Genomic DNA, 13,201 nt, shown 5'->3' on the forward strand with positions numbered 1-13,201 from the left:
CTGAGGGACATGTGGCTGCTCAGCCCTTGCCTGGCTGGGGACTGGTGGGCTCCCCCCCGCCCCTTCTCCTTAGCAATAGCCACAAATTTAGACCAAGCCCTGGGACACACCATGCTGAGGAATCCGGCAGGACAGCCGGTCCCAGCCACCAGCCAGGATCTGGTTCCCTCAGAGATTTCCCCAAGGGCAAAGCCTGTCCCCGAGTGAGTGCCCAAGGTCCCCTCTGGTTTCCGGGGTGTTTTCCCTGCGGAGGCACCCAGTGCCCCATGTGCCATCATTAAGGATCCCCTGGGTGTGCGTGTCCTCCCCAGAGCACGTCATCGGCCTGACTCACAGCCAGATGCCATCCCCGTGTCCTGTCACCATGTCCTCTCACCACGTCCTGCCCTCCGCATTCCTGGCAGCTGGACCTGACAATACCCCAGCAGGAGTCAGATGGATCCTGCACCCCAAGCAGAGGAGCTGGGTGGGCACACAACAGGGCGGGAATCAAGCTGGGGTGGTAAATTCTTCTTTATGGCAGCTTTTCTGGAGACCCCGAGGGCTGGATAAAAGCCCATCAAGGGGCCCGTGATTCTGCCTTGGCCAGATGCTGCTGAGGGGGCTGGCACTGAAGGGAGGCAGTGGCAGGCCCAGGGTCCAGGTAGGGTTGCTGGGTGCAGGTGCTTGCTGGTGGCTTTGATGTCACTTTCCCCAGTGGCTTTGATGTCACCTTCCCCAGCAGACACCTGCCTGCATGGGACACATCAGGAGCACAGGGACCGCAGGGCACAGGTGGCACCTGGGGTGCGGGGAGGGCTGCGGTGCCATGCAAAGCTGCCCTGGGAGAACACAGGGGCTCTTTTCATCTTCAAAGCGCTCCCTGCGCCAACTTTCATCCCGGCCCACCTGGGAGGTCTCTGCTGTTGCCGCCCCCATCTCCCAGTTCTTGGAGAGCCGGGACCTGGCCAAGCTTTGCAGGAGCGAGGGAAGGAGGCAGGGGAGGGTGCATGGCACAGAGGGGAATCCCAACAGCTGGGGCTCTGCCGGGACCTGCCAGATCCAACCGCCGCCCTGCCGTGCCCGCCGGGCCCCGCGCTGGCACACGGCAGGGTGGAACCCAGGATTCCCTTCCAGCACCCACAGCCCTGCAGAGCTACAGGCACCTCAAGAGTCCCTGTCCCAACCCAATCTCCCTCTCCAAGAGACAACACACAGCCTCCAAAACACAGGCATTTAATAAAACTGGCTGCATTGTAATAATTATTATTTACAGATCAAACATAAGGAAAAGAGTAGAAAAGAGGAACTGTTGTCTTCATAAATACCAGGCCCAGCATGGGGGGTGGTGCTTTGTGCCCACTGGCAGCTGAGGAGGGGAACACAGGCACCCGGAGACACTCACTCACACAGACACACAGCCCTGGGCAGCTCGAAGCAGGGAGTCAGGTTTCCCCCTCACCCCTCAAAGCACCAGGCTTTTCTTCAGCAATAAGATGGGACCACCAGGATGTGGCCACCACTCCAGGCAGTGGGACCCCTTCCATGGAGGCTGCAAGGGGGCAGCTCCTTCACCAGAGCATCCCTGCTCCATGCAGGGGGGACCAGCCCCTTGCACCCCACCCCGGGGTGCTGGTGAGGAGCAGGACAGGCAGGAGCTGCCAGCAGCGCAGGCAGGGCAGCACACGAGGCCCCGTGGGTGTTGAGGACCAGCCACACACCCGGGGACACGTGTCCTCAGCCTTCCCATGGCTCTCCAGTGCTGGCACAGGGGCCTGACACTGGATCCCTGGCCACCACATCAGGCCAGTGATGCTGTGGCACAGCACGGCTGTGTTCAAGGGTGCTCTCAAGATGTCCCTGGTCCTCCCAGGGCACAGCCTGCGCATTGTCCCCATCCAGCACTGCCCTTATGAGCAACCCATCCCCGGTGCCCACCACGGCACAGCTACACATCGGACACCTGCTGGGGCTCCCTGGCCTGGCGCAGCCCGTAGAGCCACTTGATGACGCGGGCGTTGCGCTCGATGATGGAGATGCCGTAGGGCACCCGCTCCGCCGGCCGTCCCTCCGGCGTGGCAGCGCTGGGTGGCGAGCGGCCGCCCTCCGAGCTGGCCGTGCTCACGCTGTGGAACTTGAGGGACACGATGTCGGAGCTGGCGCGGGCGAAGCGTTCGGCCCCCATGTCCTGCATCTCCTCGGGGTCGAGGCCGCAGTAGTTGAAGAAGCGCTCCAGGTCGGCGGTGGCCCTCGAGAGCCGATCGCTCAGGTCCGACTTGGAGCGGTGCAGCAGCGGCTGCCGCCGGGCGCTCTCGGGGCGGGCGGGCGAGCTCCGCGACGGGGTCACAGGCAGCCCACCTGGGACGGGGGATGCAGGCAGAGGTGTCACCGGGCTCCGCGGAGCTCCACAGGGCCGGACGTCCACCCTCCGCACGGCCACACTGCCGGGGGCCTTGGCGGTGGCCGGGCTCTCCGGTGGCTTGACAGCCCCCTCCACCGCTGGCGCTTCCGCCCGCCACCTGCACTCCCTGCCCAGCGGGCTCTCCGCCTTAGGGAAGGGGCTGTCACAGAGGTTGATGAGGTTGTTGAGGATCTCCAGGTCAAGCGAGGTCTTCGGGCTGGCAGCATCGGCGCGGCGTGGCCCCGGGGGCGCCCTGCGGCTGGGGGTGAGCACAGCCCGGCGCACCCCGGGGGTGAAGAGGGGCTGCTTGAGCAGCACTGGCTTCACCGGCTCCTGCTTGGTGCTGGCGACCTTCTGGCTCTTCACGTACTTGGCCTTGTCGGCCTCCAGCCTCTCCACAGCGCTGGGTTTCCCGGCGCCCGGCTCGGCGTGCCGGCGGAAATACGCGGGCCCTTTGCGGAGGATACGGACGGGCATGGCCGAGGTGAAAGGCGCCGTCACCGTCACCCCCTTCATGGTGTCACCGGCTTGCAGCGCCTCGACGGGCATCCTCCGTGCCGGCACCGGCACACGGGCGGGCGGCCGCCACGGGCAGCGAGGGGCTCGGGCGCCGTCGGCTGCGAAGAGGGGCCGGAGTGAGAGCGGGGCCGGAGTGAGAGCGGCGGCGATGCTGCCCCTGCCCGCGCCCCGGCCCCTCGGCAGACAAAGACAGCCCGGGCTGTGCGGTACCGCGCTCGCTGCGCCCCCGGCTCCGGGCTGCCTATTTGAAGGCGGTCACCACGCCTCCGCCGCCGCCGAGCCTCCCCGACAAGTGCCGCGGCCAATCCGCGCCGCACGCCTGCTTCAAACCGCACCGGGGCCAATGGCGCCGGCGGGGAGGGCGCCCCGGTCCCGGAGAGGAGCGCCCTGGGGAAAGAATGGGGGCAGAGAGAGCCAGGCACCCCGCACTGGTGCTCTGCCCAAGGCGCAGGTGCCGGGGGTGCGTCGCCCGCATCAAGGGGTGCATTGCGTGTGCCCATCGTCCGTGCTCAGGGGTGCGCTGCTCGCATCCGGGGGGAGCATTTCCTTCACCCAGGCGTGCAGCACTCGCTCCCACGGGAGCACTGATTGTTCCCGGGGGTGCCTCATCTACAGCCTTGCATCACCCGTGCCCAGGATTGCATTGCCTGCCCCCAGGCGTGCATCCCCCATGCCCAGGGTTCCATCACCTGCCACCCTGCCGGGCTGGTGGATTCGTGCTCCACTCCCTCGGCTGTTCCCTCGGCTCTCAACCCTCTCGCAAGCTCCAGGGCTGCTCCCAGGCTCCCTGCTCTTATCCCGGAGCTTCTCGGAAAGTACGTGGAGTACACGGGGGTTTCCACTCGTGCTTTCCCGGCCGCGGTATGCTCGGGGCAGCGTGAGGCCCTGCGCACCCCGTGTCCTTGGGTCCCTGCCAGCCCCAACAAGCGCAGCCGCCACAACGGTCGCGCAGAGGCACCAGCCCGCCCACAGAGAAAAGCGGGGGGAGAGCACCCAAACCAGCCCTAGACCCTTCTGCAGCCCCCTGACCAGAGGTGGACACAGCCAGAGTAGCCCCAATGCCCGGAGGGGCTCAGCAGCGGCAGGGCACACAGGAGCATGTGTGGGTCAGACCCCCTCCCCCAACCCCTTTCCCAAGCTGCTGTAGGATTCCTCCTGAGGGTCCCGATTTGGGGCGCTGATGACCCCGAGGCTGTGGCGGCACTCACCGGGTGCAGTGCTGGGCAGCACGGGGCCGCCGTGCTGGGGCCTCGCTCGCTCCCGTGGCAGCCCCGAGCAGGCAGCTGCCACCGTCACCGCTCACCTGCCTACACAAACTTCCTGGGAGCAGCCCAGCGCCTGTCCCGGCACTGACCGCCGGCGGCAGGAGCCAGCCCTGGCACCCTGAGCCACAGCTGAGCCAGGTCTGCACCCACTACCAGCCCACGGGTGCCAGATTCCCCCAGAATCTGGACCCCAGCAAGATCCCTACACTGTGCATCCCCCTGGCATGCTGTGACAGACGAGTGGCCATGGGGGAGGCTGGCTGCCCCTCTCCCATCCTCGTCCCCTGCCCGGGGGGACATGCTGCCTCCTGACCTGGAAAATGTCTGCAAGGGGGTGGCCAGGCATGGAGACAGCTGGGAACGGTCCCAGCAGAGCACAAATCCTCCTGCCTCCCCCCCGGGACAGCTTTCTGCACCCTTCTGCCCAACTCCTCGGGTCCAGCGCTGTCCAGCCCCTGTGGCAATGGCCAGCTCCACAGTACCTGTGCTGCACAGGGAGGGCTCCCCAGTTCAGCACAGCGGGGCAAAAGTGTCCCCAAGGCAAAGCAAAGCAGGAAAATGTCCCCGTGTCAGGCACAGGAGCTCAGCTTTGTACCAGTCAGACAAGCCACAGAGGAGATGGCTATCAAAGTGCAGGGACAAGGACACGGGAGCGCCAGCACAGCCGCCAGTGGCCGGTGTGAGGTCCCCTCCCCAGCACGGACAGCCCAGCCGGGCACAACCTGCTGCTCCACATTCCTGCAGTGCTGAGCCACTGCGCTGGCACAGCCATGCCGAGCCGGGCTGCTCCGAGCCGAGCTGCTCCGAGCCGAGCCGCCCTCCGAACAGCCCCAAAAACACGGCAACATAATCCCAAACCCAGCTGGAGTGCGGGGATCTGAGCTCCGGGCATTGCCCAGTGTGGCCTCAGCTCCTCTTCCTCCTGGGGTGGGCAGTCCAGCCAGGCTCACATGGCACCCCAGGTCACCTCCTGCCTGGAGGAGCTGCTCCAGAGGTACACGGTTGTGACCCCTTCACCCAGCCCCATTCTGCTGGCAGTGGACCAGCACGGGACCAGCACCACCTCTGCCACCCACCTGGATGGGCCCTGCGGCGTGGGAGCCTCCTCGGCACGGATCAGCTGCCACCCTTCTTCTCCGTGCTCTCTTCCCGAGAGCGTCCCGGTGGTGTCCCGCTGCCCCCAGACCTTCTGCTCCCCAGCCACGTCCTCCCCGTCTCGCGGCAGCTGGAGCGTGCTGGAGCGGTTCTGCATGCGGCGGCTGCCGCTGAGTCAGCGCCGGGCGAGGACGCCCTCCGAGGCAACTCAGCGCTCACATGGGATGGAAACCACGGGGCATTCCTCCGTGCCAGGCTGCGTCAGGCAGTGTGACGGTGCCCGGTGACGTCCCAGCTGCCGGTTCGGCTCGCGATGCCGGCTGGGCACCCTGGATGCACCCCCGGCCCGAGGTGCTCACAGTGACAAAGCCAAAACGCTTCTGGATGTCACTGCTCGCAGTGGGCAGAGGGTCCTGGTGCTGGGTTAGGGCTTCAGGGACACAGGGGAAATTCCCAGCCTTCCTGTGGGCACCCAGATTCCCTCACATCACTGGTATGGCAGGGCCTGCTCTGATTTGGAAATCTCACCTTGTTTCCGCACACACCCATCAGCAATAACCTCCAAAATGTAGGAAAATAAACTGGGTAGTAGGAAGGGAGGTGACAGACTGGAACAGGGTCACCAGGCCTGCAGCTACCTGAATCTCCTGGCCTGAGCCCAGCCCCAGGGTGGCTCCTGCCCCATGGTACAGGCATCTCCGTTCAGCTCTGCACGGAGGGATCGAGAATTCGGCTCATGCTATGGAACTTAATTACAGCCCTGCATCATTCAAATACAGCCCTGCATCGTTCAAACGGCTCCTGGAGCAAGACAAGGAGCTGGTGGAGGGAGAAGGGCCAAGAGAAGCACACAGTCTGGAAGCCAGAGGGCTGCCCTGAGCCCAGATTCGCACAACGGGCTCAGCTGGAAAATCCCCATTGGTAGGCGCGAGCAGAGCCCGCAGGCTGCGTCCCCCCACAGGTGCTGAGGTTGTGCGGGCGCGGGCAGGAGGCTGCGGGAGCTGCTCGGGCACGTCTGGCCCGTTGGAGCAGGGCGTTGGATCCGGGCAGCGCCCCAAGCCTCGCCCTCCCCGGGAGCATCCCGGGACATGCCCCGGGAGGGCAGCCTGCTGTAGGAATGCTCCCCCAGCACCCGCTGCAGCATCCCCGCCGCTGCTCCAGGCACGCCTGGACGGTGTTTGTGAACAGAGGGACAATCAGGCAGTGGCACTGCCTTCGCTCCCACCTTCCACAGACACCCTCGTGCCACTGCCAGGACCTCCTGGATGCTAAATTAAGCTGCCAGCGAGTAGAAAACACACTCAGAGGCCAATTCCCGCCCTGGAAGTGCTGGGTGGAGGCAGCTACGAGTTCCTGGCAACACCTGCCAAGCCGCAGGGCTGGGGCTGGCAGTGTGGGCACCCCCATGGAGAGGCACCCGCAGAGCTGAGAGCTTTCCCCTCCCTTCAGCTTGGGTGTTAACTCCTAGTGTTTTATTCCAGCCCGTTGCCGTGCCCTGACCCAGGATAGGCCACCACCTGCTCCTGCCTCAGTTTCCCCAGCAAGAGCTCTACAGAGCCTCCCCAGAAGGAACATGGGGAGAGAATGGGGAGGCACCCGCTGCACCCACCATCACCCCATTCCCTGTGGGCAGAGGGAATGGAATGGTGCTGCCTGCACCCGCATGTTCACACTCCTGTCTCTGCTTAGGGGTCCGGGAGGCAGGGAGGTGACAGATGGGGACATGTTGGGCACGAGGCCTTTGTCTGGCCGATGGTGGCGGCGGCACAGACCCGCAGATGGCGGCTACCGTGGGGCCGTGGCCGCAGCCCACAGCCAGGCGAGCGCCGGGCCCTGGGGATCCGGCCCTTTTGTTGGGGTCTCACCTCCGGCAGCGGCCCCTTCCCGGCTGCCTCCCCACCAGCCTTTCCACTTTCAACTTGACCTGCTCCTTTCACATGGAAATGGAATGCAAATAGGGCTGGGGCTGCCAGGGTCGAGGCTGAGACCCAAGTCTGGGGGTCATACCCTCTCAAATAGGGTGGCCAGCAGTCCCTGCAGCGAGGGGGTCCCCTTGTCCCTCAGCACTGGAGCAGCAGCCACCCTCTGCCCAGGCAGGCCATCCCCACATGGAAGAGGGTATTAGGGGATGGGTCTCACTAGGACTGAGCGCGAGGACAGACCCCTGCTTTTCTGGGCTGCCGATTTTTCCGTTCCCTCCTGCCACGCTGTCACCGCCATGGCATGGGCAGTGTGCCCACCCTGGGGGTCCCCGCTGCACGCCCTGGCACCGCTGGCTGCAGTTGGGATGGTCTCCCCTGCCCTGGCTGGGTGAGGAGGGGGCTTCCTGAAGGGATGCTCATCGCAGCCCAGCAGAGTCCCGCAGGCAGGGACCACTCGGCTACCAAATGTTGCCATCTGCTCCGGGGCCTTCACTCGCATCTGCCGGGGGTGCGGAGGGGCGAGGGGCCGGGGGGCCGGGAGTTCAGCTGGGGGGCGGGCAGGGGGCGGAGAAGGCACAGGCAGGGCAGGCAGCACGCGTCGGGGGGATTTGGGTGAGTAGCGTGAAGGGACGACACGGGGGTCCCACACCCAGAACCTCCTCGAGCAGTCTCTGCCCCGCAGCCATTCGCCCTTGGGAAGGGTCTCACTGCCGGCCGAGCCGCCTCTTTGTGCCGACAAATCAAACACGGGACAATTGCCGTCCCCTCCCTGTCCCCGAGTCCATGGACACACAATGTCCTCAGCTGCCCCGCGCCCACTCCAAGCCCCCTGCGCCTGGTTTCCCCAGCACCTTGGATCTGTTCCCCACCTTCCAGGTCCCCTGGGGTCCTGTACTGGTTTGACTGGGATAGAGGTCACTTTCTCCATAGGAGCCAGGGAGGGACTGTTTTGGAGTTGTGCTGAAAGCAGTGCTGATGACCCAGGAGTGGCTGATCGTGGCTGAGCCATGCTCTCAGAGCCCCAAGGACTTTTCTGCTCCTCCCGCTGCCCCACCAGCGAGTGAGAGCGCGGGAGGAGTGCATAGAAATTGGGAGGGGACGTGGATGGGACAACTCTGCCCCTCCCACCCCGTGATACCCCGGATTATAGGACATTCTTGCTTTTCCTATTAAACTGATTTTATCCAAATCCGTCATTTTGGTCCCTTTAACCGTTTTATCTTTTCTCACTTTGTATCCCATCCCACCGGGTGCGTGTGTGTGAGTGAGCAGCTGAAGCGGGGCTGAGCTGCCTGCTGGGATTAAACCACAGCAGTACCTCAAACTGTGACCGTGCCCCTGCCACCGTCACCCAATGTCCCTGCAGCCCCGGGGACAAGAGACAGCCTTGTCCCCACTACACCCAACGGTCCTGGCTGCCATGGGTGCTCCCACAGGCGCAGGGCAGGGTGGAGGAGCAGACTGTATTCCCCGGAGGGACACCGCAGACAGGCAGGGCAGGGAAGCAGGCGGAGAAGCAGACGGGAGAGGGAAAGCAGCCCCGGGTTTTGCAGGGCTGCAGCCCGCTCTCCCAGCGACACCCGGTGGGTGCTGGGGGAAGAGCTGCCATGAGCCATCCTGGGGCGGTGGGTCCTGGGATGGGAGAGGAGGGGTCGCTGCCGGGGGTGACCAGGGGTCTGTCTCCTCACCCGTGTCACCTCCCGACCGGTGCAGATGGTTCGTCCGCTGGCTCACGGCTTTGTCCCCGCAGCGTCCCGAGGTGGGACAGCTGCCACATTCGGAGATTCCCCGGCGCCCCGTGCCAACCCGTGACCCCGCGGAGATCCTGATGGGGACGGGAACCGTCATCGGGTGACACCAGCACCTGCAAGAAGAGTCTGTGATAGGTGGGACGCAGTTCAGGCGGGGACAAGGACAAGGACAAAGTCCAGAACGCCGCCAGGAATAATAACCCCCCCTGAGCTGGGGACTCTGCCAGCTGCCAGCACCAAGACGAAGAGCAGAGCAGGGCCAGGCTGTCACCCGTCCGCATCCGGAGGTGGTGACGCGCCCGCCTCACGTCACTGCTCCGGCAGCCCGGACTGGCTCCCGGCCGCGTGGTGCTGCCGGTTCCTCAAACCGCAGTGAGTTACCCTTGGGAGATTGCCGAGGGACCGGTCAGACCGGAGCCCTTTTCCTTCCTGGCTCCTGCTCCCAGCCCGAAGCCTCCCCGCGGGGCCGGGGCCATGGCTGGGTCGTTGTGCTGGCCGGGCTCAGCCCCGTGAGACGTGAGTTTCCTCCGGCGGCCTCAGCGGCCCGGGAGAGGGCTGGAGACGGCTCCGCGGGACCGCGGGGGCACGGAACGTAGGGACGTGGGAGGCGAGAGTTCTTCCCGGGAGCGGGATGGGAGTGAGCAAGGGATGCGTCCGGCTCCCAGCTGAATCAGCGGGCAGAGGCTGGGCGGCAGGTTGGGCTGCCGGGGCCTGTCCGCCGCGGCCACCGGAGCGTGACGGGACCGCTCGGGTCCCGCCTGGGAGGGGACGGGCGCTGCGTCCTCCTGCAGATGCAGCGGGAGGTACGAGGCGTCCGGTCCCAGCAGAGCAGCTGCCCAGGCCGCTCGGCCCCCAGGTGAGAGCCCTCTTCACCCTGCACCCGGCTGCGACGAGCCTTTCCAGGCTGCGCGGAGCTGCAACGTGAGCTGGCACAGGTTCAATGCCCTCCTGGGTACCGCACCTGGTGCTGCCAAGCCCCAGCTCGTCCGGGATGAGACCAGGTGAAGCTCATCAGGATCCACACCCAGGGCAGGAGGGCACCGTGTCATCACTTGAAGGGGGCAGAGGGGTCCACAGGGTTTGCAGAGGGCAAAGTGGGGCAGGGCTGGGCTGTGGGTCCCACACCCCTGCAGCACGTAGGAGGGAAGCTGTTCTGCTGACACTGGCAGCGGTCACGGGAGGACAGGGCCGGGATCGGGAAGGGTCAGATCTCACCTCACCGCTCATCAAAGCCTCTCCCCACAGCACAGCAGCATCACTCCCAGGCCCGGGCACCCGGCCCTGAGCCATGGCACTGATCACCCACCTTCTGGCCTGTGCCTTCGGCATGGGCTCCTGGGTGGCCATCAACGGGCTGTGGGTGGAGGTGCCACTGCTGGTGACGGTGCTGCCGGAGCAGTGGTACCTCCCCTCCTACATCACCATCATCATCCAGATGGCCAACGTGGGACCACTCTTCGTCACCGTCATGAATCGCTTTCGGCCCGGCTTGCTGAAGGAGGTGGCTGTTATCTATGTAATCGTGTCCGTGGGTGTCATGGCCTGCTTCCTCCTGGCTTTCCTCTGGAGCCACACGTCCCTCATTGCCGGGACGTCCCACAGCATCCCCTTCCTAATCCTTACCTTCTTCCTGGCCCTGGTGGACTGCACCTCCTCTGTCACCTTCCTGCCCTTCATGATGCAGCTGCAGCCCCAGTACACGAACACCTTCTTCATAGGCGAAGGGCTAAGTGGGCTGATCCCTGCTCTCATTGCCCTGGGCCAGGGCTCCGGTATCTCCAGCTGCGCCAATGTCAGCTACGAGGTCAACATCACCACCAGCAACAAGACCATGGAGAGCACCATCTTCCATCTGGAGACCCGCTACCTCCCAGCTAACTTCTCCACCCTCATCTTTTTCCTTCTCATGACTGCAATGATGCTGATCTGCTTGCTGGCCTTCTTCTTGCTCACCCGGCAGCCCAGGGTGTGGGAGCTCTCTCAGCAGCACCTCTTTCCCAGCAACATTGTACTGAGCTCATTTGATCAGATCCTTGACGAGGGAGCTGACTTGCAGCTGAGCAGACGCTGCTCATGCCCAAAGGATCCCAAGGGACCTGGGGACCTCCTGCCACAGAAGGTCTCCTACTCCCTAACCCAGCTCACCCTCATCTACCTCCTCATCACCTGGGTGAGCGCCCTCACAAACGGAGTCCTGCCATCCGTGCAGTCCTACTCCTGCCTGCCCTATGGACACACCACCTACCACCTGGCAGCCACACTCAGCTCCGTGGCCAACCCCCTCGCCTGCATCGTGGCCATGTTCCTGCCCAGCAGGTGAGTTGCAGGGCCCTGGGGGATGCAGCAGGGTGCACATCAGGGGCTTCCGCCCCAAAGCGGCCCCTACTTTGCGAGGGTTGGGGGTGTAGGCAGTAGGTGGGAGGGGGCCTGTGGGATGCCCCTGCCCTGGCAGCACGGACACCCCCGGGGAAGGAGGATGGAGCCAGCAAGGAGCCGGAATGTGCTGCCTGCCTGTGCTGCTCACCAGGGTCAGGTAGTGCTCTCCAGTGACACTCACATGTCCCTTGCAGGTCCCTGACCCTGATGGTCATCCTCACCATGGCAGGGACAGGCTTTGGTGCCTACAACATGGCCATCGCGGTGATGAGTCCCTGCCCAGTCCTCCAGCAGTCCCAGTGGGGCAATGCCATCATCGTAAGTCACGGTGTCCCTCTCACTCAGGGAGGTCTCTGACACCACACCTGCACCTGACCTCACCACGATGTCCCCACGGTGGGGAATCCCTGGCTCTGACCGCTTTTACACCTGTGCCACCAGGTCCTCTCCTGGGTGCTGTTCACCGGGACACTGTCCTACATGAAGGTGATGGCCGGGGTGATCCTGCGGAGCCGCAGCCGCAGCGCGCTGGTGTGGTACGGGGTGCTGGAGCAGCTGGGCTCCCTCCTCGGGGCACTGCTCATGTTCCCCCTTGTCAACGTCTACGGCCTTTTCAAATCTGCTGACTACTGCAGCCTGCAGTGCCCAGCATGAGTGGGGTGGACACCCCAAGGTCGCCACTCTTGCCAGCAGGAGCTCCCAAAATCAGCGAGGCTGGCTGGGAAGCAGCGCTGGGACTGGGACAGCTGCAGACAGAGCTCCCTGACAGGCTCTGCCAGGGAGCAGCATCTCCAGGGCTTTGTCCCCAGCCTGGGCACGGGGTGTTCCCATCGTGTGAAAGCAATAGAAGATGTTTTACTCAGCCCTCTGCCTCCCTGCTGCCCACACCTCCCATGTGGAGGGAGCTGTCTGTGCCAGTGCCCCCCACCTGGGTACCTCCAACTGGGGCCATGTCCTGTCCCTTCCCCTGGGGGGTCTGGCACCGTCTGGCACCGTGCCTTAGAGCCCCCCTGGACTCTGTGGGTGGGCACAGCCCCAGCTGCAGCCGGCAGCGCCGGTGGTGTTCCCGGCCCTGTGCGGTGGCAGCTGCCCCCAGACAGGGGGCTTGCAGCCAGCTGGGGGGGAGTGGGGACAAAGGCAGCCATGGGGAGGGGGATGGCGGGGGAACACGCAGCATTCACAAGACCCCAATGGCAGCTGGGGAAACTGAGGCACAGTGGGAGTGGAGCGGCACGTGTGCTATTTGCCACCCTCTGCTGTGCTCCCATCCGTGCTTTCTGCTCCCTCCCCATAGCCCTGTGCACCCCTGCACCCCATTTCAGCCCCGCTGCACCTTGAGATGGGCAGAGCTGGAGAGGGGCCACAGCAGAGCCTCACACCACAGCAGTGCGGGCACGGTGCCCACGGCAGGGGTGGCACAGCACCAGTGCCGGGGTTGGCCCACCTGGTACCCGACTGTGCCCCAGCCCTGCCAGCCAGGGTGGGGGACGGGTGGACGCCGGGGCATGGCAGGCACAGGAGGTCGGGGCAGCGGCAGCCCCGGGATGGGACAGCGCCCGTGCCCTGCACGCGCCTGCGCCCCTTCCCTGGGGCACGAGGCAGCCGGGCCTTTGTCCCCGGCCCTTTGTCTGGCATCTGCTCCCTGTGCCGGCGGCAGCACCAGACCACGGATTGGAGCCACTTCGGGGCTCCGGCTGCGACCTGGGTGCCTCTGGGAAGGACGAGATTGGAATACCTAATGGCCAGCACCCCCCAAGCTGGCAGCGCTGGGGGTCGTGCAGCTGAGGCAGCAGAGAGGGCAGGAGTGAGGGCTCTGCTCCCTGGCACTGCTGGGCATCCTCTGACAGATCCTGGATGACCCCACAGCCTGTGTCCAGGATCCATGGAGGATGG

General features: G+C 65.0%; 2 protein-coding genes across 3 annotated transcripts; one reads left to right on the forward strand and one right to left on the reverse strand.

Moving 5' to 3' along the window:
* Positions 1–1,230: 1,230 nt before the first annotated feature.
* Positions 1,231–2,959, reverse strand: FAM110A (family with sequence similarity 110 member A). Its single transcript, XM_040080051.2, has one exon. The coding sequence runs from the start codon at positions 2,927–2,929 to the stop codon at positions 1,928–1,930; it is 1,002 nt and encodes a 333-aa protein (XP_039935985.1). The 5' UTR covers positions 2,930–2,959; the 3' UTR covers positions 1,231–1,927.
* A 6,208-nt stretch (positions 2,960–9,167) lies between these two features.
* SLC52A3 (solute carrier family 52 member 3) lies at positions 9,168–12,241 on the forward strand. 2 transcript variants are annotated; one of them, XM_040080275.2, is made up of 4 exons: positions 9,168–9,448; positions 10,178–11,248; positions 11,503–11,626; positions 11,750–12,241. In XM_040080275.2, exons 2-4 carry the CDS (start codon positions 10,221–10,223, stop codon positions 11,960–11,962), a joined length of 1,365 nt encoding a protein of 454 aa, XP_039936209.1. In that variant the 5' UTR covers positions 9,168–9,448; positions 10,178–10,220; the 3' UTR covers positions 11,963–12,241. The 2 variants fall into 2 exon arrangements, with proteins under 2 accessions (XP_039936209.1, XP_039936211.1); XM_040080277.2 differs by having other exon boundaries at positions 9,206–9,304.
* The last annotated feature ends 960 nt before the right edge of the window (positions 12,242–13,201 follow it).

The sequence above is a fragment of the Hirundo rustica genome, chromosome 16 (genome assembly GCF_015227805.2).
Source record: "Hirundo rustica isolate bHirRus1 chromosome 16, bHirRus1.pri.v3, whole genome shotgun sequence".
In the NCBI taxonomy this organism is placed as follows: domain Eukaryota; kingdom Metazoa; phylum Chordata; class Aves; order Passeriformes; family Hirundinidae; genus Hirundo; species Hirundo rustica.